The sequence below is a fragment of the Ischnura elegans genome (genome assembly GCF_921293095.1).
Source record: "Ischnura elegans chromosome 13 unlocalized genomic scaffold, ioIscEleg1.1 SUPER_13_unloc_4, whole genome shotgun sequence".
Taxonomy (NCBI): Eukaryota; Metazoa; Arthropoda; class Insecta; order Odonata; family Coenagrionidae; genus Ischnura; species Ischnura elegans.
Window position 1 is genome coordinate 9,125,785 of NW_025791660.1, and position 25,834 is coordinate 9,151,618.

General features: G+C 36.5%; 2 protein-coding genes and 1 long non-coding RNA gene across 4 annotated transcripts in view; 1 reads left to right on the forward strand and 2 right to left on the reverse strand.

The window, feature by feature from the left end:
* LOC124173081 (zinc finger protein 2 homolog) overlaps window positions 1-25,834 on the forward strand; it is a 191,441-nt gene that overhangs the window by 25,323 nt on the left and 140,284 nt on the right. The gene's annotated exons all lie outside the window — the stretch shown is intronic.
* Window positions 1,324-5,077, reverse strand: LOC124173337. Of its 2 annotated transcripts, XR_006868501.1 has the most exons (7): window positions 5,035-5,077; window positions 4,827-4,935; window positions 4,370-4,587; window positions 3,904-4,104; window positions 3,388-3,817; window positions 2,937-3,133; window positions 1,324-2,797 (listed from the first exon to the last, which is right to left on the reverse strand). It is a non-coding gene; the product is annotated as an uncharacterized LOC124173337 (long non-coding RNA). The 2 variants fall into 2 exon arrangements; XR_006868502.1 differs by lacking the exon at window positions 4,827-4,935 and having other exon boundaries at window positions 5,035-5,068.
* Window positions 18,360-24,146, reverse strand: LOC124173329. Its single transcript, XM_046552860.1, has 3 exons — window positions 23,748-24,146; window positions 23,494-23,631; window positions 18,360-18,731 (listed from the first exon to the last, which is right to left on the reverse strand). The coding sequence occupies exons 1-3, from the start codon at window positions 23,934-23,936 to the stop codon at window positions 18,459-18,461; spliced, it is 600 nt and encodes a 199-aa protein (XP_046408816.1). The 5' UTR covers window positions 23,937-24,146; the 3' UTR covers window positions 18,360-18,458.

The following is a 25,834-nucleotide window of genomic DNA, read 5'->3' on the forward strand; positions in this document are numbered from 1 at the left end:
TATGATTTTAATTTCCTCACAGTTGTTGACTTCAATGGCTTTGTATTTATGAACCTGCATGCCAACGGAACCTTGCTTCATAAACATTTTATCATTATTCCTCCTAACAAATCACTTGTTTGATGATTAGGCCCATGATTGAACTATGATTGTAATTTCCTCACTGTTGTTGACTTCAATGGCTTTGTATTTATGAACCAGCTTGCTAACTGAACCTATTTTATATTGACTTCAAAGTCCTTTATGTTATCCACCTGCCACTTCTCTATGTAGTGTACCACAAATGTTTTTCTTTCCTCCCAAGTTTACATCCCTGATCTGAGTGGAAAACCCATAACAAGTAATAGTCAACACTCATATAAACTTCATAACCTTGGTACTCTCTACCTACCTCTTTCTTGTATCGTGTTTTCAAAATGTCCAAAAAGTATAATAAAAAATAGAATCAGCATAAAATTTTCTTCAATTTTTCTTAAGGCCATCCTAACTTTCTGTGGTATTGCTGGTACCTTAGCTCATGGAATCTATTTTACCTAGTTACTTGTTCTTAGCTAATTTTGATGAATAATGGGGGAAAGAGTCGAGGACATTGACAGAAAGTAGTAAGTGGGCTGTGATAATGAAAAGTACATTGGAGTGGAGTGGTAAAAAAGTAGGTGTTAAGGTAAGTACTTGTAAACAAAGTGTTGCAGTATGGAGAAGAATTTAGTCCAAATTAGCAATTGCAACTGTATCGTAGATGAAAAGAAAAACTTTTTTGTATTCTTTTAATGTTAGGATAAGTTGTGATCACACAGTTTATCCTGAGTCAATCTAGTTTATTGTCTACATGTTGCACCTTAACTTTATTTAATATATCCACTCCACTATCACTTTATAAGAGTCCAGTCACACCAAGTGATAGTCATCGAGGGGTATTTGTAAATTAAACTCAATAATGCTGGCCTTGTTTTGGTGGGGCAAAGGCCTCCCAGCCAGCACAGAACAGGACGTTGCCCCTTAAATTACGGCAACTTTCCATCAACGATAAAGAAACGGCCGAATACGTTGCTATAAACATGACGGCAACGAGGCAGCAACGAAGGGGCAAAAATGCCGTTAAATGTCGCCAACGATAAAGCAACAGTTTCTTTTCGGTGACGTCACAGACACAAGGGACACCTAACGGCACTTTCGAGAACTAACTGGGCAGCATCGCGACTGTGGCGCCATCTAGCGGGATTTTTTGATACCACGTTGATACTGCTACCATGGCGGGGTATTCCAATAAATTCAAATAATAATTGATAGGTCTGGGTTTAATAGAGAAATCAATCATTGACAGAATTTTGAAAATAAACTTTTATTTTCGCTGCAAACATTAAAATCCATTAGATATTCAAGCAAACGGTATTAAGAGGTCACAACAGCAATGATATCAAAAGCACCTAACACACCACAGAGCAACTGATTTTGTAATCAGAGCAGCCCCACCTGGGGAAATGACAGTTGGAAAAAACAATGAGCTACAGGGTAGTTCATAACCGAAAATGGAAAGAAATAGGTCTCCATCAATACAAAACAAAATATAATGCTAACCAAAAGATAGCATGATCATTTTCAAGTGGAAATTATAGAATTACAGCAATATTTATGTTAAAGCCTCAAGCACAATAGATCCCCCACGAGGAACAGTACGAAAAATATCAATCTCACACATGACTCCAATATCAAAATAGGAGAATAAACAAATTAGTTTTACATCATTAATTACATAGTAAGGGTTGAGGTCTTAACAGAAACTTGCATTCAATTTTTTGGAGTCTAGATTTAATTTACTTTCAAATTTTCTGTTGCAGCAGATCCTAACAGGCAGGGGAATGTTTTGTAAAGTTATATTTGACATAACATATTGAAGTCTTATTCCGAACACGGAGGCATGAAATGCAATAGCAACACCAGTGTGCACTATTTAATGTGGCCTCTCATTTTAGTGGTCAACTACTTAATTACCATGGAACACAGCCATTTCATACAAGGACATACACATTCAAGGTTGTGGTGACAGGGAACATTAGCATGTGGTAATTAGGAAATGTTATTTTTAAAGAAGTTTTCTTCATACAATGTACACATTCAGTTGTTCACTGCCATAGCAAGCACGATGCCCTATTATGAATGCCCTATTATTAAATTGCTGTGTTCTATGACAATAAGGAAGCTGATCACCACAACCTAACACACCCTAGCGTTCCTGCAGCATTTTATGCCTCCATATATGGAATAAGACGTAAGCTTCACCACTCCATGGAGCTGTTTAAGGGTAGGGCATTCTATAGCATTTGAGCTAGGTTCACAGGAAAGAAATGAAGTAAAATTAATTTATTTCAGCTATACGAAAGGCTATTCAACCAAACTTGGACCTATTCCTAGCAGCATTTGGCATTTTGAAAAATCATAAAAAATAGGGCATTTAAGAAGGTGAAGAAACATTCCTTCTCCCTTGTCAGGCAAAAATCAAGGAGCATTAATGACATAGCTGTGTCTGTCGTAACAGTGATCAGTCGCTGACCTCACCTTATCCCACAATCATGTTATGAGACTACAAACAAAACTGCCTTTCCACACTGACAGGTTCTGAGATAGGCAAATTGGAAGAATCATGTTTCTTCGAGATCCCCTTTGAGTTGCCTTTCAGAACACTTTCTCGTTTCTTATTCCCTTCCCCTGCTCTGTATTTTGAGGCCTGGGATCATTCCCTGATGCTTCTTTTCACACTGATAGTATCAAATCAGGCTTATTTTGGCTTTTACACTCCCTGCAAGGTAATCATAATTGGATTAGATATTATGCTGAATATGAAATATGAACATATGCTGAAAAGCTCTTTTCATTCAACTGTATTCCAAGATAAGGGAAGAGTAAATCGAAAGCACCAATGATTAAAAAATACTTACCAAATGAGACATTTATAATGGAACTAAAATGCACTTCTTGTTTTCTGAGTGTCCCTTCAAACAGAAAGACACAGCTAACTCATTCTATGTTAGGGTAGAACACTTGTTTTTGACTTTTGTTAAGCCCAGTCCTCATTTGATTGTTCTGACTGCTCTTAAACATGATGTTCGAAGATCTTTCCTTCATGAAATAAAATCTGAAAAATGAGATGACCTGATAATTAATTATCTATGGTAATTGCTGAGAACCATTGAACATAGTGGCACAGCATTTTTAATTTCTAAGTACATCCCTGAGTTATCATAAAATTAAATATCAACAAGGAGGTGATGATGGTACCATAACTTAAGTTTAAGACTCAAAGTGATAATCTATACAAAGTACCATGAGCATATTAACACTTAGGAGGCTATGAAGTCAAACAGTTGACAATGTAAATGAAATACCAACCAAATACTCCTCTTTCAGGTTCTTTCCCAGCAAACTATAGCAGTGAAGATTTCTCATGATTTGCACTGGATAAGGTCCTCCAGATCTCATTCAAACGTTTCGACAAGCAACTTACCCATCGTCTTCAGGGATTCAAGAACCAAACGATTTAGGAATCCAACCTTGGATTCCAGAATCCCTGGAGACGATTGGTGAGTTGCTTGCGGAAACATTGGAAGGAGAAATGGAGGACCTTACCTGGTGCAAATCCTGAGAAATCTTCCCCGATACCTCTGACCTCATTGGGTGCACCAAGTGCTAACAATTGGACTTCACTGATTCTTCAGAAATAACACTCCAATTCTATTGAAAAGTTTAAGGCTCCTTCACTCCAACATTGTTTGAGGAATCTTTAAGTGCAACCTTTCCTTCTTAGGAGGCACTCATGCAACTGAAAACAGAATAGATAAGCTTTACACTTACATTTGCACATGATAAAGCACTCAAAAAAGCAAATTCTTATATGCAAACATTTACCAGGTGATGGTGGTTTCAGTATTCTGTCATCATCAGTCTCCATAGATGAAGAATTACTTACATCAGGATACTTTCAATTCTTTTTTGTCCTTTTCCTTTCCCAGTATTTTTTGATTTCAGTGACTAAAATGCCTCCATGTCTGTTCTCCGTCTTCACAAGTAGCCATCTCTGTTCAATAGCGACAGCTGCCACTACAGTCTCTGGAAGATGATTATTATAAAATGCCACCATTAGCCACACATTTCAAAGCATGAAGTCAATGTCAAAATTAACTAAAATAAAAATATTTAATACTTGGCTTAGAGAACTAGTTTAACATGTACAACCAAGTCAGTGCTCACACACACACACACCATGAAACAACCCCTTTGAATACATTTAAAAGGCACCCTGCCCTTGCAAGTCAAAGATGTTAACCCTCCCTTTAATCAAAACAAATGCTCACAAATATTGTTGCAAACTCACCAAATGGAGGCATGCAGAACTTCACGCCCAAGATACCCCATTCCTCACTGAGTCGAGAGCCATTTTATGACCTGTGACACTGAAGACCAGTTATAGCCTAGGGTAATATTCAATAATCTTATCTCCATCCAATTTTACCCATGACTATGCAAAAGCCTGCACTGTGAGGCCAGTAAATTTTTTTATGTGGAAGAAATATTAACACTTGCCAAGGCATCCTGAAAAAAAGAGGAAAAAAAATCATGACTATGAGGCGTTCACTCTTCAGTTACTTAAAAACATGAGATCATAAAATTCCATTGAAAGTAAAGTTAATTATTGTATATGAAGACTAGTTAATAGTGATGCATTAAATGATTGCACACTCCAGTAATTGAGGAAATATCTCTGCGATTATGCTAAATTTCACTGCTCAACTCAATATTTCAAGAGTGTTTGGTAGGGGGTGAGTTCTCACCAACGTGCAGTACTGAACGTTGCACTCCATTGAATGAAAAACTTAAGCGTTCCATCGTGCACCCACAAACTCGCAGTATGAGCACCCACCAGACATACATCGATCCATACTATAGAAACACAACAGAACAAACTCAATGGTAATTAAAACTTAAGTGTACTGTTAATGAATTCCATAATGAACGACGGTAAACAGAGTCTAGACTTACCTTTCACGAATCCTGGCGGAATACGGTGGTTGAACCCTCGAAGTGAAAATTAGGAATACAATAAGGTCAGAGTACGACGGGTGGACATGATAATCGGATATGAAGGTGAAATGAAAAGTGAAAATGGAGAAGCTGAAACCACGTTAAGTTTGACGGATGAAGTAAATGAACAATATAAGTAAAATTAAAGTTCTTGAAAAAATCTATTTACTAAAGGTTTGGTGAACGAAAACCGTCCCTCGACCATTCAAAAAGGAGAAAAGCATCACGACGAACACAAAGCATGAATTCACATATCAACAAAGCTATGTACCAAAGTTACTATGGCTACCGGCAACGGCGGATAACGGGTTCTTGTTCTTCCCAAAGTGCATTTCGCATTGAGCGCACGATGGTTTCGCATGGCCTCGCTGTCGTGAGCAGACGATATGATCGAGCATAAAATTTCATGCGAAGGAGGATATCGTAATGGTACAGCCTTTAATTATCAATGGTATTTTAGTAATTTCACTTCGCCGATAATAAATATCCAGAGAATCGTCAACCTTGAGAGACGCTTATTATATTATCTCAATCTTTTTCCATCGACACCGAGTGACTTGGAGACATATTAATTTATAAATCCACAAAATAGTCGAATAAATACCACTTATCCCATAAAACACATTATGCAAAGTTAATTGCGTAAGTCGTGAAACCTTTTATTTCTAGCAGATCGTTAATTAGAGCGAATGCATTCACATAAAATAGGATATGAAGCAGCCGTCCAAACTGAGCAACTTCACGGCAACGCGTTGCCGTCATGTTGATATCATCCACGGCGCAACGTCAAAGGATAAACTGTTGCCGCTTCGTTGTCTTGGACGTTTACATAAACGTCGGCGAGTGTGCTGGCTGGGCTCGCTTTGCAAGCTGAGGGTCATGGGTTCAAGAACTGCCTGAGATGGTTATCCTCTCCAGTGCATGGGTAGTTGTTATTGTACATAATTAATTTCTAAAATACTCAATGTCCAAATGGGTCCAAATAGGCTTTTTAGGGGTGCCATTAAGTTTTATAATTAGGAATGTATTATCAGTACAGTTGGGGTTTGTTGCATTCTAATTTACCAATTTCAGAACATCATTTTAAAAGAGGGCTTTTCCTCTGTGAAGCAGTTGTAGGAATTAGGGATAAGGATTGCCCACCAATAATCAGAAAAATTCTTTGCTTCTCAGAACCCTATCTAACAGTAAACTCTCTATAAATATTTTATTGCCATCCCCACTTGAAACTTGTATTCACCACCAATGATAGGAAGCATCAAGTCAAAATTGCTTAGTCAACATTTGAGAGTAAAATCGTTTAGGTTGAGTCTATTTTGAGTATTTTTTTTAAGGGAAAGGGGTCAGTGAGTAGGAAGTAAGAAATAATTTAGCGGGCTGGAATAGTTACTCACAAGTACAGGAACTGCATGATACCATTAGGTCGGGTCTGTTCTTAAGCATGCCAACTGGATGTTCATTTATTAATTACTGGAGAAAAACCAAAAAATCTCTAGGTGGAGAGGTAAAATAAGCTATAAGTGGAGGGAGTGATGAAGGAGAAGGTGCAATTGGGAGAAATGATTGCATTGGCTAATTCAGTCACCATATCTACAGAACAACTATCAGAGCTATATGAGTACCTATTGATACTGAGAAGCTTCTTCTAGGCAATAGGAGCATATATAAGAAGCATAGTGAACCAAATGGTACATGACGTATGGTTACAATAAGATACATTATTATCATCAAAGGTGGTGGTTTATTATTTTGCTCACATAGTAGGGAGAGTAACAAATGGAAAATATTTCAACTAAGTACTTATATAAATGATTTCTACTTCAAATATAATATACTCTGAGGAGCTCCAAAGAATATAATATGAATGCCCTAAAGGAGAGTCAACTATAGTTGATAATAATATACTATAGTAATATCACTTGGTTATTCTGTGGGAAGCTACTTCTGCAGAACTGGGATTAAAATGGAAGAAAGTTTGCATCAGTTAGAAATGGTGTTTTTTTTCAATCAATTAGCCGTAAAAATGTGATTCCCATGCACAATCTTTTTGATATTTCGATTGTTAAGTTTATTTATTTAAATGTTGTTGTCATCTGTATGTATCATACTCCAGATGGAGATATTAACCTTAATGTAGATAATTTAATGATCCTGCTTGATTAAGTGCTGAAAACTATAAGGAATCTTTGATTTTATGAGGTGAAGTTAACACTGAGTTTGCGACGGCTCACTGCACCATGTCTCCAATTAGGATATCAAAATACAATGAACGTGTTTTGGATCGCGATCCTCTCTCTTCACCTTAGCGCCAACAGGAACTATACCTACGCCTAGCTTTGACGACACATTCTCCCTAAATAATATTTCTTGAAGAAGAATTTCCACCAAAAAACGCGTCCATGACGCCGAGAGACAATCACCTTGCCGATCATTTTCCTCTTGAATGAAATATAGGATACATATGAAATGTACGGCGACAGTAAAATAAAGAAGGTGGAATGAAAGGAATTAAGCTATAAATACTTGAGACTTATTAAGAGGTTATTGCAGTTAATTTCCGAGAAGAAATAATGGAAATGACTGCAAGCGAAGTTCGAAGACGTCAGAGGCTGAGCTGTGAGAACAGAAAATTCAGTTACCTACGTTGTAGTTAAGAGTTACATAGAATATACAGTTTTGGAGGTATCACAGAAATGCAAGATAAGCGAAAGATCTATTAAAGAGGGATGATTGTCAGGAAAGAATCCATCAGGGATTACTATAAGGCACTACGCAGCCTATATTCGGCATATGAATTACACGTAAAGAGTCCACTCTCACCGCTATCATGAACATGCATGTTCATGACCGCTATCACCACCGCGCTGCTTACATTTTTCGCCGGTAGTTGGCGTATTCCGGGCTGGAATCGCGAATATTACTATTTTAAATCCACGCGCATTAGTAAACTATATCTGCTAATAAATTACCTACAAATTTCCTGAATGGACATTATAAAAGGTAAGTTTTCCCTTTAGATTCTTTTATTTGCATATTCTTAATGAGCTATAGGACAAAAGAGGTTATCTTGTACCTTAAAAAGTTCACGTGATAGACAAAAAAGAGGTATTTATCTCATTCAGTGGCCAATAGTTAGTCATAAACAAGTCTCAGATCCAAGACGACAAAATGACTGTTCCCCAGTGTTATTAAAGCTCATGTTTCGGGTCACTTAGTGTTATGGACGATGTTACATCAACATTAGCTATTTATAGATTTTTTATGACTGTGTTCTTTGGTTAGTTGTGTGGTGCTGGAATTGAGGTTCGTGAAGTTGTATCCGAACATTAATAGTATACTTTCTGCAAAACCTTTCCTTTAATTTACGCGATGTTAAATGACTGGTGGCTAGTTTATAGTTTCTAAGGCATTAACTTTGATCGGAAAACCGTATCTTTTAATAGATTACCTACAGATTTCCTTTATGAACACAACGTAAGGTTCCCTAACATAATACAACATTTCCCTATGCATTCCTTTATTGGCTAATTTTTAATGACGCATGAGTAGCATGCAGAATATTGAGGAAATCTGAATGATACTAGGATATATTTCGCGGAAGCTGTATCGGAAAATGAAGTGTATTTTATGGATAAACCTGGACACACCTGATGCAATAAATCGCCTCCAACTGTCATTTCATCGTTTTTATTTTCAAATGAGGGTTAAAGTTCGACGTTTTTGTACATCGTTTAACAGTTTCGGTACAGAATTTTCATCGTTTTGGGCTGGAAATTTTGATCATGCGCCAGTAAATCAACAGACCCGTCAGGCCTCAAGTGGGCCCAGCCATCATTCCGTATTTTACCTTGAAATCATTATTTTCTCTCGATGTCCATATAAATTCAAAAGTCCATGATGGTGATGAACAGTCGTCGTAAAGGATTTTCATCGTTTTGGAGATAATAATCGTTTTAACAAACTATTGGCCATTATCAACTTTAATCAACGTATTTAATAACTGTCCGCGGCAATAACGATATAAAAAACCTTATAAATACTGGAGTCGAAAAAAGTGAAAAAAAACGCGATAAAATTCAAGAGCGCGTTTGAAAATTCATCATGAGCATCTAATGAAACCTGAGATAGAAAAAATATTCACTATAGAAATTAGTATAACATATTAAATGACTCATTGTAATAATGTGAGCCTTAATTAAAGCCTTTAGGTGCTTTTATGAATAGAAATGATATTTTTAATTAAAATACCCAATTTCAGTGCGATTTAGGTCCTTTGGATTAAACTGAAATAGAACTCAAGCGTAGTTCAAAGAATTTATTTTATTATGCAAAAGAAAACATTAGGAGTCTTACATTCTTGTAACAAATATTACAAATTTCAATGATATGGGGCTAATTATTTTTGGCATCAGTTGACTTATTTTGTGAATACCAGAATCATACGGAAATTGAAGCGAAAAAGCAGCCATTCAATTGAGACATTTTGCTTTTGCAGTAGGGCAATGCTTAATCTCAAAAATGCTTAATCGAGGCCACATAACTGTGGTACGGAATTACCTAAAGTTAGGCAATAGGTGTTTTTAACAAGAATTCATTTTATATATCTGCGTTGAATAAATTGCATAGTCACCTACATCTGAGCTGATATTTTAAGTTATATAATTAACTTTGTAACAAGGTTATGCTAGGTAAATAGATAAATTATTTGTGGGTAAGCTGTAAAAACCATTTTAAGAACAGTTGATTAATATCTCCTTATCCCTACCATAAAAATGCATCGCTTTAAAATTGGCTTCGCAGACGGAACATGTGCGCTAGCGTGTCTTGGGACCAGAAGGGCTAGTTAGCCTGACACAGACTTGAAACTTCAGAAAGCTCAGAGTACACTGGATGTGGGAATTTGATTATGTAGAAGCTACATTTTTTCATTTTAACTTGTAATAATTTGAAACAAGAAGAAATTGGTAGTTCCGTCACGTGTTTGTTTAAGACTATGATATACATTTTATGCTGTCGATACTACAAATTATTCATTCTGCATAATTTGTAGTTTCGACAAATTGTGTTATCATAAGCAACGACTCAAACATTGTTCACAGCCTTATTAAAAGTTTTCAAATTCCGCTTAGATTCACTGAGTTTTGAAGATGTTTGTAATCACCACACATAGGAGGTTCACCTGATGGTAATTTCGTCACATATTAATTAGGAAATATTAAGAAGGTATTTCCATAATTAATTTTGTTTATGTGTACGAAAATCACCTTCATAAATATTTTTAGCCCATATCATGCACAATTAGAATTTTTGATTTTTTCGTATTTTACAATTTTATCTAAATATTAATTATTTAAATATTTTTATTTATATATTATTTAAAGTTACTCTGTCACAAATCAAATTCCCCAGTAACAATAAAACATTGTCACCACGCCACAAAACAAAATATGTAAAATCAGGAATTGAGCAAAAAATCATTTTAAAATTTCAATTCCATTATACGACTGGTGTGTAAATAACGCCATGATGTCCAGTCATGTCTAGTGATCCTGTTCGATAGTTGAGATCAATTCAGTAACGCAAAAAAAACACCAAACCAAAATCAATACAATCAAGAAGGCGACAAAAATCCATAGATATAGCCATCCTGGATAGGACATGTCTTCATCCTGAAAAGTAAAAAAGTAAGGCATTTAATTAGCTTCCCCTTGATTTTTATGATTTGGTTAACTTTTTCTTCCCCTTGACCACTATGTTTTAATGTTTATTTATCGATTAGTGTGTTTGAGTTCAAGGTCTTAAAGTATTTAAATGAGCTCTACGACCTCAAAGATGTAGAAAAGGGAGATACTCAAATGGCCGTATAATCCTCCCACAGCTCGTCCGCCTTGCGAGTAGAAATTGACAGTGTTGGTGTGTGAGAAGGGGAGACCGCAGGGGCACAACCCCAGCCTCTCAACCCGAATAGACCAAAATCACACACACACACAATACCCAGAACAAACACATAAAACAAGATCCTTTGTGAGGGCTGTATGGACCTCCACAAAGGCTTCTTGTTCCACGAAAAAATCGGGAATATTCGCAGTAAAGGCCTGCAAATGATAGCCAGTGGTTTGCGGAAACGCGTGCACTCAATAAGCAGCCGCACACACATTCAATCACCCACAGATGGATTCACACTTCCGGGAGAAAAAATAGCTCCAAAAAGAGCGTGGTCAAGGATCTCCAAGGGGACGAGGTACGAGACGTTCCTATACATATTTCGGGTATAAGGCGTGTTGAAGGAAAAGGCAAGCACTTCCAAATTAAATGTATTTTTTTACAACGTTTCAGCATGGCATAGTATTTGGATGGGGCGATCGATAGCTGAGGTCATTTGCGCCATTAGGGTAGGGTAGGTAAGGAGGAGTAGAGAGGAATGTGGCATTGGTATCCGCCTGCTCTCAACGGAAGGCGCCAAGGGGACCACGTATCCGTCGGACGGAGTGTTGTGTTTGAAATGTTCTCCTCACAACATTCAAGCAGGGAATGTTTTAGTGTCGGAAAATTCTATGCCACCACCAGGATTTGAACCCCAGCCCACGGGGCAGGAAGCCAACACTCTAGCTTAAGTCGCAAAACTACATTGAGGAAAAAATGACCCAAGTAATTTTCTGAAATTTATATTACTTTTTCAGATATTCAACACGTACATTCAGGCATTTATGCCACCTCTTCACAAGTCCTTGAAAGCGAGTAGCAAGGAAGTTCTTTGGTTGCTCTTGCAGTCGAGTTAGATTACGGCATCATCTGTACCAAAGTGACGGTCACCCAAATGATATTATAAGAGCCCAAACAGAAAAAATCACTCAATTAAGTTAGGACTGTACGTTGGATGGATCTGCTAGCAAAAGGTGGGCGCGTAATTTCTAACGGCATAAGGTGCACACTCATTTTCGACTTATTTATATTGGCTCACCCTCATAGAGTTGTAATTGGATAAAACTATACCAAATTTTTAACTCCCGTCCGGCGGTTCAAATAAGTATATACATTTTATAAATTATCTTATATTCTGCTACACGTGTATTGAGGAGAGCGAGGGAAAAATTATTTTTTTTTCATTTTTTAAAGAGGTGGACATTTGGGGTTTTAAGTAAAAATATTTGAAAATTTCGTCAAATAGAATGATTTTCTATGAATTTTGTTGCTGACCTTTTTAGTGGGCCGTTTGTTTTTCTAGAAAATTGATTTTTCTGAAAATGAAACTATTTTGTGGAAATCCAAAGTAAAACTTTCAGCAGCTGCATTATTCCTTAACCCAGCAGTGGTCGCGTGGCATGTCCCAGACAACCCAGCCTTATATAAGTGCTATTTTTTCCTGTAGTTGTGACTGAAATGACCTGTAACCTCCTCTAGCTGATTTTTTAAGCTTTCTGAGGATACATATAAAAGATTTTTATAAAATCAATGCAAGATTTTAAGAAAAATTGCTTTTGTCAAAGCTATGCAGAGTGGGGTGCCCCAGACACCCCACGCGACCGTTCTCATTACGGTTTTCCGCCTAGTATTTAAAGTCGCCTTGAATGTTTTTCATCCATTTTCATCACATTTGATAACTTCTTTTCGGAAACTGGCCATAATAGTTGTCTTTTTGCATTTACATCAATAAATATTTATTTATTGGTATATTGTTTTCCTAAATGTAGGTAAACAAATAGAAAGTTAGTAATTTCTTATAATGTTACAGTGATTTTTCTCGAAGTGAGCCACGAAAAATCGATCATGTAATACTTATAACACGTTCATTCAGTACACTATGGATTCCTTCAGTCCATCTAAAAAAAGGAAAAAGCTAATATACTTTGACTTTTGATTGAAATTTTGGATGAGGAATTATTTGTTTCTGACGTCAACTTTTGTCGAAAATGCGATTTTTAGAAGTGATTTTTTGAAGACTTCGTTCAATTACGTTAGTGCAGTAGTTATTAAAAAATTCTTTATTTACATGTTTCTGTGAATTTACCATTGTAGGTTGGCCTTGTAATACTTACTGTCATCGTTTTCAATTCATACTAGATGACAGCTACCTCTAGATTAAAAGAAAGAGTCTTTGTCTTTTGAATGAATCTTTGAGGGAAGAAGATTGATTCTATTGAAAACGAAGACGGGTGTCATATAGCTGTGCATGACACTTACACTGAACAACAGTGCAGAGATGATGAACTTTTGTAAAAGGGAAGGGAGCTTACGTACGTCGGGAAGTATGGAGTTGCAACGTGTAATACGCAGGGATCAAGACCAAACATGAGAACATAAAATTGTAGCAGTGTTACTGAGAGGAGTGGACTTATTAGCTAAATAAATTAGATTCGAAACATGAATGGTTTGTTTTTGTATGATGTTCATTGAAAGAATGGCAGAGAAAATTGTAAATTACACTAATATTCAGGTAGAGAAAGTTACTTAAAATTATTCTCGTAAAAGAGACAGTGAAACAGACAGGAAAGACTTAGTGTTCCTGAATAGTATTTTACTTTTAGCCAGGGCAAATAAAACTGAGTAACAGAATTTTTTTATCGTTCTGGAACCACAATGGATTAGAAGTGGAAATATGTTATTCCTCCATGAGCCATAACATATTTCTCTTTTCCCCTTTATCTTTTCGTTTCGGCAACGTGACTGCTAGAGTAGAGAAAATGAAAAGTGGCAAATTAGCACAAAGTAGAGATGTATTCGAGATGTTTGCTCGCAATACACGGCAACATTATAGAATTGGGCCATGAAAAAAAAGCTGATGAGCAATTGATTCCTTTTCAAAGAAGATGTTCATATAGGCAATATTTAACTTCCAAACACGCAAAATATAGCATCAAAATTTTTGCATCGGCAAATTCGATTGTATTTGAAAATGTATCTACTCAGGGTGGCAACCAGAGGGTCCATTTTTTGTAGATACCAGTCCAAAAGAGGAGTTAAAGCGAATATTTTATTTTGTAAACAGAAACGGGAGGATCATAATTTGAACTACTGGTTCAATAATATTCTGCAAGCAGATGTAATTCTAAACAATAATTTGACGGTTGCGAGAACAGAACGCAAAAAATAAAAGAGATTAGGCATCGAAAGCCATATATGTAAAAGAAAGAAGAAAATAGCAGCTTATTTTGGTTTAGGAAGAAAAAAGCTCTAGTTTCCTGCGTCGTAAAAAGGTCAAAGAATGTAATTCTTACGCCAACAATTCACATAGCTATTTCTGTCAATGAATCCAAGACGAACAGATAAAAAAGAAAAACGGAAATATTGACCTTTTATAACTGCACTGAAGGAGGTCTAGCCACATTAGACAAAATAGGCAGCACCTATCATCCAAACAGAAACATCAGGAGATGGTCCATAGCCATTTTCTTTCATTTGCCAAACACTGCTGACATCAGTGCATTTGTTATACCTTGGTATTCCAATTCACTATCACATTGCAAAGAAGTTATCTTCATGAGATAACTCGATCGTTAACTTTTCCATACAGCAAAACTAGATCGATATTGAACACGATCTCTAGAGACTTGAAAAATAAAGGAATATGCATAAAATGAGCCTGAGAAAAGGATGAGGAGAAAAAAAGAAAAATGTTGGAAGATGTGTTTTTTTCCGACAGATATAAAAACAAAATAATACTGTGAACTGTGTTAGAGACTAACGCGTGGTACACTTTTGCTGAAAATTTTGAGAAGTGATTAGAAGGAAATAAATAGTTTACATGAATTATTTTCTGCATTCTTTAGACTCAATAAAACTTTTCAACAGTGCGAAATTGAACCTCTGCTGAGGACTATATATTTGTTACTTTTTCTTTCCAATGCTGTATATAATTTGTAACAGGAGTATTTCAATAGTAATAAGTGACCGTAATATCATCGAAAAATTTTCCTCAAGAATACATTTTGGGAAATCGATTCAATATAGATAAGTAAATTAATTTAGTACATTTATTAGTATTTACGTAAGGCAAATAGAGGTCGACGCTGAAAATATGATGATATACAGTGATTGATGTGTATAAAAGTGTATGCCATGTATTTATATCTCAGCATTAAACTGTGTTCTTTGGCTGAAACAAAAACAATTGGCAATTTTTACGGAGGAACTGTGACTGCCTACTGGAAAATAGGGTATTCAAAAATATTTTCTCAAAAAAATAAAAGTTGAATTTATGATTTGAAATATATAGTATAGTCATTCCTAAATAAACAAAGGATACGTCGAGATGTGAAATTTTTAAATAATATATACTATTTGAAAGAAATTGAAGAAAATCTTTTGGGTTGACAGAGACACCCCACGCGACCGTTTATGTTCGGAAAATGGGCGCGACTACCGGGTCTAATGGGTTAATGAACCCGCAACCAGTTGAGAGCCTCACGAAATACTTTTCTTCTTAAAAGGAAATCGGGGTCTCCCACAAATAATTCTTTCCCTCTAATATTTGTAACTGTAACAGACACTCCCACTGAACACTACAGATATCATCCCAAAAAGTGCCATGGTAAGTGAGAGATGCATTTCAGACAGTAATTTAAATTCTGTGCACCATAAGATGAATTTACTGTGGCTATTTCACAGCAATGCAAATAAAATAACCTTTATCATCCTTGCAGTCCCAAAGAGGACCACCTAATGGTTTCCTTTACGACCCGCCAGTCCCTTTCGGGATCAATGAGACACACTTCATTTTTAATCGGCTAATAATGAGTTTCATCGCTCGAGAGTTCACTTGAGAGCCGCTTATATTTTAAACCAAGGTCATTTAACATTGGCCGTATAGTACAACTTAACCCTTTCGAGACAGCAGAGTTTTTGTCTTAGCACAACTGCTGTACTGAGCCCCAAGAGACTCTCCTTTTTTCGTGGTACGGAGCATTTTTGGAGGACATTCGTTAAGAAGGATCTCGCGGAACCTTTTTCGACCCCACCTCGCTGGAACTCTGCTTTATCTCAGACTCCAAGGGTAGTTGTGCACCCTCCTTACCGGGTTTACGACCATACCTGTGGCATTGGTACGTGGTCAACTTATGTATTGCTTATACGTATTTAGAATACGGATATGTTTGGAAGGAAATTTCTTAGCTTTTCTACAAAAACACACACTTTATTGCCGACTAGTTTCGGTTACACTGTACCATTTTCAAGACTAGTGATACACATCAGAATTTGCCGGTATATATACTGTGTGGTCGGGTGATTGGAGGGGAAGGGGAGAGGGGAGAGGTAAGTGACGGGAAAGGTGAAGGAAGGAGGGGATAGGGAGAAAAACCAGAATAGTTACAAAGAAGAGCATGGGTTGGCGTCACAAGGATTTTTTGGGGTGTAATAGTGGAATGTCTAAGAGGGGGGAGTGGAAAGGGAAAAGGTGGTCATTAGCAATGGGTTCTTTCCTCTTTGCAATTTTTAAAATTTCCAACTGTTCTCTGATGTCCAGCTGTGTTCCTTTTTTGACTCGGTGAAGCAATTCCGGGGTAAAATCCGCTTGGTGGCCTTCCTCCCGAAGATGGGTAGCGAATTGGGACATCCCAGTGTTGTTGTAGTAATCGCGCCGGTGTTCATCCGCTCGTACGGTCAAACTTCTTCCTGTTTGTCCTATGTATTTGGAGTCACTATGTCCTATGTATTTGGAGTCCTTTCGGTAAATGGAGAACTTACTAAGTCTACTCATACAGACCAAGTCATCCACGCAACTTCCAAGCATGCCATAACCCAAAAATTGTCAGCCTTTCATTGCATGCTGCATAGAGCTTTGTCGATCCCTTTAGAGCCCTCAGATCTCCTTTCAGAAATTACCACCATCAAAAAAATCGCGATAGCCAATGGTTACACCGAAAAATTGATCAACGATTTGTTTGAAAGCAAAAAGAGAAAATTCTCACTCAGAGGTATTTACTCTACCACGGATCAAGTCATGGCGACGCATAAAATATTTAGGCCAACCTTCTATTAAATTGGAAAAATTACTCAAAGTAATCAACATAAAACCGGCCTTTTACAATAATTCTAACCTGAAGAGCATGCTACCTTCAGTCAAGGACCCCACTGACTCAGCCCTCAAGAGCGGGGTCTACCAATTAAGGTGTGGTGATTGTGACTCCAAATACATAGGACAAACAGGAAGAAGTTTGACCGTACGAGCGGAGGAACACCGGCGCGATTACTACAACAACACTGGGATGTCCCAATTCGCTACCCATCTTCGGGAGGAAGGCCACCAAGCGGATTTTACCCCGGAATTGCTTCACCGAGTCAAAAAAGGAACGCAGCTGGACATCAGAGAACAGTTGGAAATTTTAAAAATTGTAAAGAGGAAAGAACCCATTGCTAATGACCACCTTTTCCCTTTCCACTCCCCCCTCCTAGACATTCCACTATTACACCCCAAAAAATCCTTGTGACGCCAACCCACGCTCTTCTTTGTAACTATTCTGGTTTTTCTCCCTATCCCTTCCCTCCTTCACCTTTCCCGTCACTTACCTCTCCCCTTCCCCTCCAATCACCCGACCACAGAGTATATATACCGGCAAATTCTGATGTGTATCACTAGTCTTGAAAATGGTACAAAGTAACCGAAACTAGTCGGCAATAAAGTGTGTGTTTTTGTAGAAAAGCTAAGAAATTTCCTTCCAAACATTAAATATGGAATTCTACAAAGTAAAGGCCTCAACAATTCAGTGCATAGAATACGGATAATTGTTGCTTGCACGTAAATTGCAGACTTTGAATTGAATTCCTCATTTTTTTCTGAGCATTGTCAAAATTTAAGTGAAGTTCTACGGTCAATATTAAAGCATTTAATGCAACAACAATTTCCATGTTGATGTTTATACATAACTCGAGATTTAAGATAATATTTACCATAGAATTTCGTTTAAAAATTGTAAATGCTGTTCAAAAGACCAAGAATTCAATTCTTAGTTTATTTTTCTTGAGAAATGAACAAATATTCATTTGGAAAACTGACTGGATAAACAACTGTATGACTGCTTTCCCTTACTGCTAAGAGGGGTTATAAAAGACGAGGGTCCGGGTACATGCTCCCGGATTCTGAGGCGTACTCCTAAACCCCGCAGGGTTGAGTTCCGAGACAGACAACGTAAACCCACGACCAACCTAAGTGGGGGAGAGCTAGAAAATGCACACACGGCTTTTGTTCTCCTGGCCAGGAAAATGTCACACACAAATATACGGCTGTCAACTCCCGGGTCAGGAAACGTCCACACATGTACATAAGTGTGTAGTAGGGAAAAGGTTAAATTGAATTATGAGTAAATGGATAAGCATTTTACCTTCTATCATACAACTTATGATGCAAATGATAAAGAAGACTCCCCATAGAAATGCATATACTTATGCTAGGCAAACCTATTTTCATCATACAATTGATATGTTAATAAAGCAAAAGCTAAAATAATGAATCTTTTGACACAGGTTTTACCGTGCATGAGAATAAAACTTACCAACATATTGGCTGTGGGCAGTTGGATGTCTGGCACAGGAATGAATATTTCATTTGGTTGGACTGAGCATGCTTTCTCTGAAGTGCTTACAACCGCATCTTGAACGCAGTCCTTACTATCAGTAGAAGACCTCAAATTGTCATGAACTGCCCCCTCTCCTCCAATACTCTGCAAAGAGAGTAACACTGATACAGCAACTCACCTACTTCAAAATTAACAAATAAGGAATGCTGATAATCTCGAGGAAACAGGATTTTTGCAATTTTATCAATGCCATTAAATGAAAATTGGAATGCGTCTGCAAATCAATCAGCCATAAACTACATGGCTGTTAGAATCAACATTGGGCAAGAAGATTCTTGGTGAAACTCAGGTCATACTATTATGGCTTTAAAATAGCATCACATGGGCCATGAGAAGGCCTTCAAATCGTGTCATGCACACCAAACTCATGTAACCCCTGGAATATCAAGGTCATGCAAAGTATCTTCACTCCCTCCTTTTAAAGTTGCAAGCTAGTATATAAAATAGAAATTTAGGGTGACAATTTTCACAGGTAAATTAAATTTATGTGTACATTCGTTAAAGTGTAATTTCATGGGTTCATTTATTTGGACAATAACTAGTAAGGTGAGGTGGTGTAAGTGCAACCTCACTCAAGAGAATCGTATTTCCGTTCGCGAGGCACGTGGCGGTCGTACAACATATTCCACATATTGCAATGGAACCAGAGCCGACTACTTCGAAATATTTATCCCTCGAATTCTTGTTCCTCACTCTTAGAAAATATACCCTTCAGTTCATCTCGTAGTTGCTGTTGGTTGTGAGGACAGGTAACACCACAGTTCCTTCAGCATCTACGTCTCAGAGGTGCTAGGTAAGAACTATATCTTGTTTTCTGTTCTTCATGGATTAGTTTTCTTGGTTACTTTAAATTTTAGAACTCGGATCATTACATTTAGTTTAGTTGGGGATGTCGCACATTTCCCACCATATCCAATCATTCTTTCCTTACAGGGCTACATGATTGTAGTATGGCTTAAACTTTTAGTTTCTGTCTGGCAATTCTTGAGTTAAACTTTGTTTGTATACATATTACAAATCATTGTGGACTATAGAACTAAGTTGTTTAATGGGAGTTCTCATATCAACTTTTATTTTTATGGTTGTTTTGATAAAGAAGCTTTTTTTAGTTAGTTTTCATAAAATAATTACCTCACATTTTCCTCTCACCATAACAATTGCATCTTTTTAAGTGTCATAACCTAAGTTCGATTCAGGCGAAATTGTTTATGCAAAGTTAAACTTGAGACCTTTCCTGAAGCCCTACCAAAATCAAGCTTATATTTTTAGCAGACATATTGTGTGTATTTCCTTCACTGTGTTTAAGACCTTGTAGCATATATTCAATAATTTCATGCATATTTTGGGGGTTGCTGTCATAATATGAGCAATAATTAATATTGCATGGTGAAATGGTGCACAATTACGTGAGAAAAACACAAAAGGACTGCCAAATAGCAACGATGACCTAAAGAAGGCACTTGACGAAATTATAATTGGAAGAATGGGGAGAAAATGTGCTAGTATGAATAAATATGGAATATAGTTTGTGTAATATTTCTAAACCTGCCGCGTGAACGGCGGTGAAATATACAAGAATTGCCATGAGAAAAAATTCCCCTGGACCGGGAATCGAACCACGGACCTTTGGCTTTCCGGGCCACTGCGCAGACCACTACGCTATCCAGGTTCTTTAATTCTCATGGCAATTATACCGAGGCTCATGGTACTAGGTGTTAGGCCCTCGCGGTCCATCAAGGATGGCAACGCGAGGGAGAAAGGACTTCCAAGAAGTCACAACCGGTTGAGAGCCTCAAACCTGCGCTAAAGCCGCGCAAAGCGGTATGTGTAATATTTCTAAACCTGCCGCGTGATCGGCGGTGAAATATACAAGAATTGCCATGAGAAAAAATTCCCCTGGACCGGGAATCGAACCACGGACCTTTGGCTTTCCGGGCCACTGCGCAGACCACTACGCTATCCAGGTTCTTTAATTCTCATGGCAATTATACCGAGGCTCATGGTACTAGGTGTTTGGTACCAGGATTTTGAATGGTTGCTGATCATGCTCATAAAAATAGCATAAAATACCTTTCAAAGACGACAAACATCATGAAGATTGGTTTTTTTGGTCTAATTTCATGGCACAAATTTTCAATTAAGAAACCTCAAAGGATAGAGTAGGCAAGGAAAAAAAATTCTAACCTTTTGTGATAAATGCTCAATTTGATTTGTTGCAAAAGACAATCCATGAGTAGCACGATGATAATAAACCAGAATGTATGAATAGAATCTGGACAAAACTTCATTTTCGATCTACCCAGGGAAGACAAGAGTCGTTTTCAAGAGTGCATTTCCCTCGACTCATACCATTAGTTTATTAGGTCGTTTGAGCATCATTGTTAATGGCGGAAAGTGCAAATGAGATCAAAGCCCCTCCTTTGATAGTATTCGAAGGGAAACATGCTTGGGATAGTTGGTGCACTCCCAAAAATACAGGATTGTAGTGGAGATTGGATTCTGGCTATATTCAGAGGTAAAATGTCAGATGCTCACTATATTGGGAAAATTCTGGAGATCAATGAATCAGGTGATCCTGTGGTTTGCTTTCTGAGGACATGTTGCGGGACTGAAAAAAGTTTCACCAACCCACAGATTGAGGGTTCAAGCGAAATACCTAGGGAAGAAATAAACATATTACCTAAGCCTTCAGTTGGCTGTTGAGGATAAGTTAACCATTTGCCCATCTTTCTCGGGTTAAAACCAAACTTAAAATGAACAAATCAATATTCAATGCTGAATAGTTTGAAGAAATAGTTTGAGTTGTTCCTTTCAATCTAATTTATATATGGATATCTTGTCATATAAAAACTTGATGTTATTTTATCATTAATTATTCAGCTTCTACGCTCATTAGCTATTTGTAATACGCGTAAATTAATGTATGCAATTCGAACCATCATTAGCAGAACCAATTTCACCAAAATTCCTCAGTGTAATATCTAATTAACCAGAAGATGCAATAAAAGCCATTTCAAATACCTTGGAGAAGGTATTGGAAGTCATTGGGTTTATAGTAAAAAGAAATGATATTACACTGCAATTCTAAAGTTGTTTATATAAACTAAGACCTAAAAGATTATTACTTTTGATAGAAGCTTTGAAGGCTACTTGTTAACTTAACATAAGATCTTAATTTCAATTAATAACCAACATTAGAGTAATTCGTGCTATTGAAATCAATGCTGATATGAACATAATTGATTTATTTTTGTTCTGATTTATTCAAATTGTAGATATATTGTTTATATTAAATGCACTATAAGTTATTCCTAGATAAAAATATAATGTAATTATGGTACATAGTTATGATTATGATAATAATCAATAAAGCTCTTTCAAGTACTAGACAAAAACTCCAATATTTTGGATAAGGTATTGGATGACGCGAGTTTTTCAAGAACGGTTAAACATAAGTTGGTACCATAAAGAGTAATGTAACTTAGCTGAATATCTGGGCTAATCGCACTTAGCCCATGCGCCATGTAATGTGGAAATATATTGCACATCAGCTGTGGGACTCACTTGCCCCACGCACGGGGAAAGTGTGATTCCTTGAGAAGGCTTTAAGAAAAAAATTATATAATTACCGCTTTACAGAGAGAGGAATGTAAATCCTAAACTCTTATTCGGTTATTGATACATGTATTTTACAATGAATCTCAGGATTTTAACAGGCCTAGAAAAAATTTCTAAGCTAGTTAAAGTTGATATATGCTATCTAAGGGTAGCACTTACCACACCTTTGTTACGTAAACAAAATATTATTTACCATTAAATAATTTGAATAAAGGTTTTTGTAATCAAGCAGATAAAAATTTTTATGAACCACTGAAATAGATAATTTTAGCAAATAATATTGTTATCAAATCACTCAAATATGATACATATATAAAAATGGATATATATAATATTTTAACATAACAACGGACAAGTACACTAAATAGCCATGGTGTGTTAAATCATTTTTCTTAGTATGCCTTAAATATTTAAATCTTTTTGTTGAAATATTTTATAGGATACTTTTTGAGTAGCTAATTTACTTTTAGTACTTGTATACTTATGCATTTCTCTCATCTCTTAATGCTTAATACGACTTTAAACTGGCAAATGAACTTTGAAAACGTCCGCAAATACGATTCTGTAAATGACCTCAACTTCAAGAGTTAAAATTTAAATACAAACAGGAGGTTTAAAGTAAGAGAAAGATATCGAAAACACATCCCAAAAATTATTCGCATTCATTGATATCCTTAATTCGTAGGTCATAGCTGAATTCCAATTACCCACTTTTTTTGCTTGGATTGAATTTTAAACACATAGTTGTAAGAAAAGACAAAACGTCTGCGGTCCTCACCACTGCATAACCAAAATCGGAAACACTACGTGGGAAACTGGACTAATTTCACTATTCCGTCGATGATTGGCGAGGTCCTTTCATATCATTTAATATTGCTAATGAACTAATTTAATGCTCCATTAACTTTTGTATCCTTTTCAAAGAGCTTTTTAATAAATTTTGCATGTACTAATTTGATGCAGACTTATATCTTAATACCTTGCCCGTCGTGGATTCATCAAATACACGATTACGTTACTTTTTCACGTTATTGTCTTAACCTGTTGAACCCACAAATACAAACATATTACTAAAGTTTTAAATCTCGTCGATATGAACGTGAAACTATGGGAAAAAGGCTTGGCTACACGGTAAACTAATACGAACAAGTTAATATCTACTTACGTGAATGATTTCACATTATTTGTAAGTTACACTAGAATTCCAATGAAAAAAAGATGCACTAACCCTTGAGTAATTTATACACGAAACATTTCTCAGTTCTGCGTCCGATTTATGACAAACATTTCTGAAATCATTGAATTCAATGAGCTTTTCCAAGCACAGTGCACATAAAGTGGCAGGCAGGCCATCTCCCACAGCAACCTAAGAAATCAATGAAAACGTATGCAAGAGACCTCAGACATATCGTGGAAAATAAGTTCATAGAGCGGAATAAAAAAAGAACTCAGGAAATCCATAAAATGTAAACCGTCACTTACTTTTAAGTCGACTAAATCATATAAGGCATCCTCTACAGTTATCTGGCTTGCCACAACTGAAGTGAATATGTTGTAATAATAATCATTTTTCTTCATGCAACGTCTGCACGGGGTACTCTCCGAATACTTTCCTGAAGACTCCGAGAAATCCCCAATGGTAATACTCATGCTTTCACTGCAATAACTCATTGAATCTCTAAACCAGTTCACTCCAACAAATCATCCACGTATCACTCAGTGATTTCCAAATTCCTAATACATTTAGATCATTTCCATGACGTACACCAGTGTTAAAATATTAGACTTATCAAGGAAAAGGGCGTAATAAGTTCACATTTAAATCGGACTTCAGAAAGAAATCACATAGCAGCAGAGTAAACAGCAAACGATTCACAAGAATTCAAGCTTATTGACACCTTATAACTGGCCAGGTAAGCTAGGTTTAGTTCTGATACAGAACTTTAGTTGCGTATTAAACCGCTAAAAAAACACGTATGCAACAGGCCTACAATCGAAAAATGAGGTATTTTCAACGATTAGTGGCATAATATTGGGATTTATTGAGAAATATCATTCATGAATATTTTTAAACGACTAATTCTACATCATAGAAAGTTTAAAGTAATTTTTAGATTTAAAAAGCGCAAATGGATTATGAGCGTGTGCAATCCGAAGTTGGCCTTAAATTCCGTATCTGGACAAATTATAGAATTAATAATAACAAAATACAGTTATTTTACAACAAATTGAAATAAAAATGATGAATAACAATGCATTATCTATTTATTTTATCAAATGGAAAGAAAATTGTCTTCAACCGCGTATGTTTGGCCTCTACTATAGGTCTGCTGTTGGCGGATAAAATGGCAACTAGAAACATCGACTCAATACTGAGGTGTGATTGTTTTGTCTTAGATTAACAAGTAATGTTGTGGATCAATATTTGTTGTGTATGTGTCCACGGAATTTGTAATCGTGTCCAAAATTGTTGAAAATATTCTCGGTCCATTCTATTTCGTCCTGGTTTATCTTTCAGGCGATTCATTAATTGTTGGCTTTTATATTCCTTTCGTTGAGCATTCTAAAGTATTTCATTTTCACACGTACTCTAGTGAATGCAGTTCCCTTGTGGGATTTTGTTATGTTTGTCAATGCTGAGTGGATGATTTCTTTGACGATAGACCTGTTTTAAATATTGATTGATATTTTGAAGCGAAAAGATGAGTCACACCAGTGGGATTTTCTCGGATTCTTCTGGAAGGAGTTCAGAGATTGACCATTGCAGACTCTGTATGAAGAATCATGAGTATTATTACAACATATTCTCTTCGAGTGTAGCGTGCAAATTAACTGTGAAGGATGCCCTACATGATTTAGTCGGTTTATATGTAAGTTACATGTTATTATATACACGGTACATGTTATCGATTTTCTTTAAAATGCTGCTTACTTCATTATGTTTTCCATGATAATTCCTAATGCTGTTGACGTTTAACTTGTTTATTAACCACTCAGATTGCTGTGGGAGATGGCCTGCCCGCTACCATGTGTCCACTGTGTTTGAAGAAACTGACGGAGTTCAGTGTTTTCAAAAAGACTTGTTAAGAGTCAAACGCATTTCTGAGAAAAAGTTTGACGAGAAAATGCTTCAGGGTGAGTACTTTTCGTTTTTTCTTATTTGAAGACTGGTGTAGTATAAATGTTGCACAGTGAAAAGTGACTCTCTTTGGTTTTTGTCTACAATAGTAGGAATCTAGGGAGAAAATGTTTGCTGACAGAAATAGTTACAGCATAAATTCACAAGGATTATCTCAATATGACAATAAATTAGTCGCTCGGTGACACAATTAGAGAAATATATAATGTTTTATAACTGCCGGTGACCCTTAAATCGAATAGTAACTAAAAAGGCACTTCGATTAACGATCAAAAGATAATTTAGCATACCTTTTGTTAATCTACAATTGTAGGGATATGTAAGGCCCTCAAACATGGTTTACGGAAAAGTGATAATAGTCCTATTTCCCATAAACGGTTTTTCCGCACCTGTGAATCCTTGGAAGGGTCATATTAATGTTGGAGTTGGT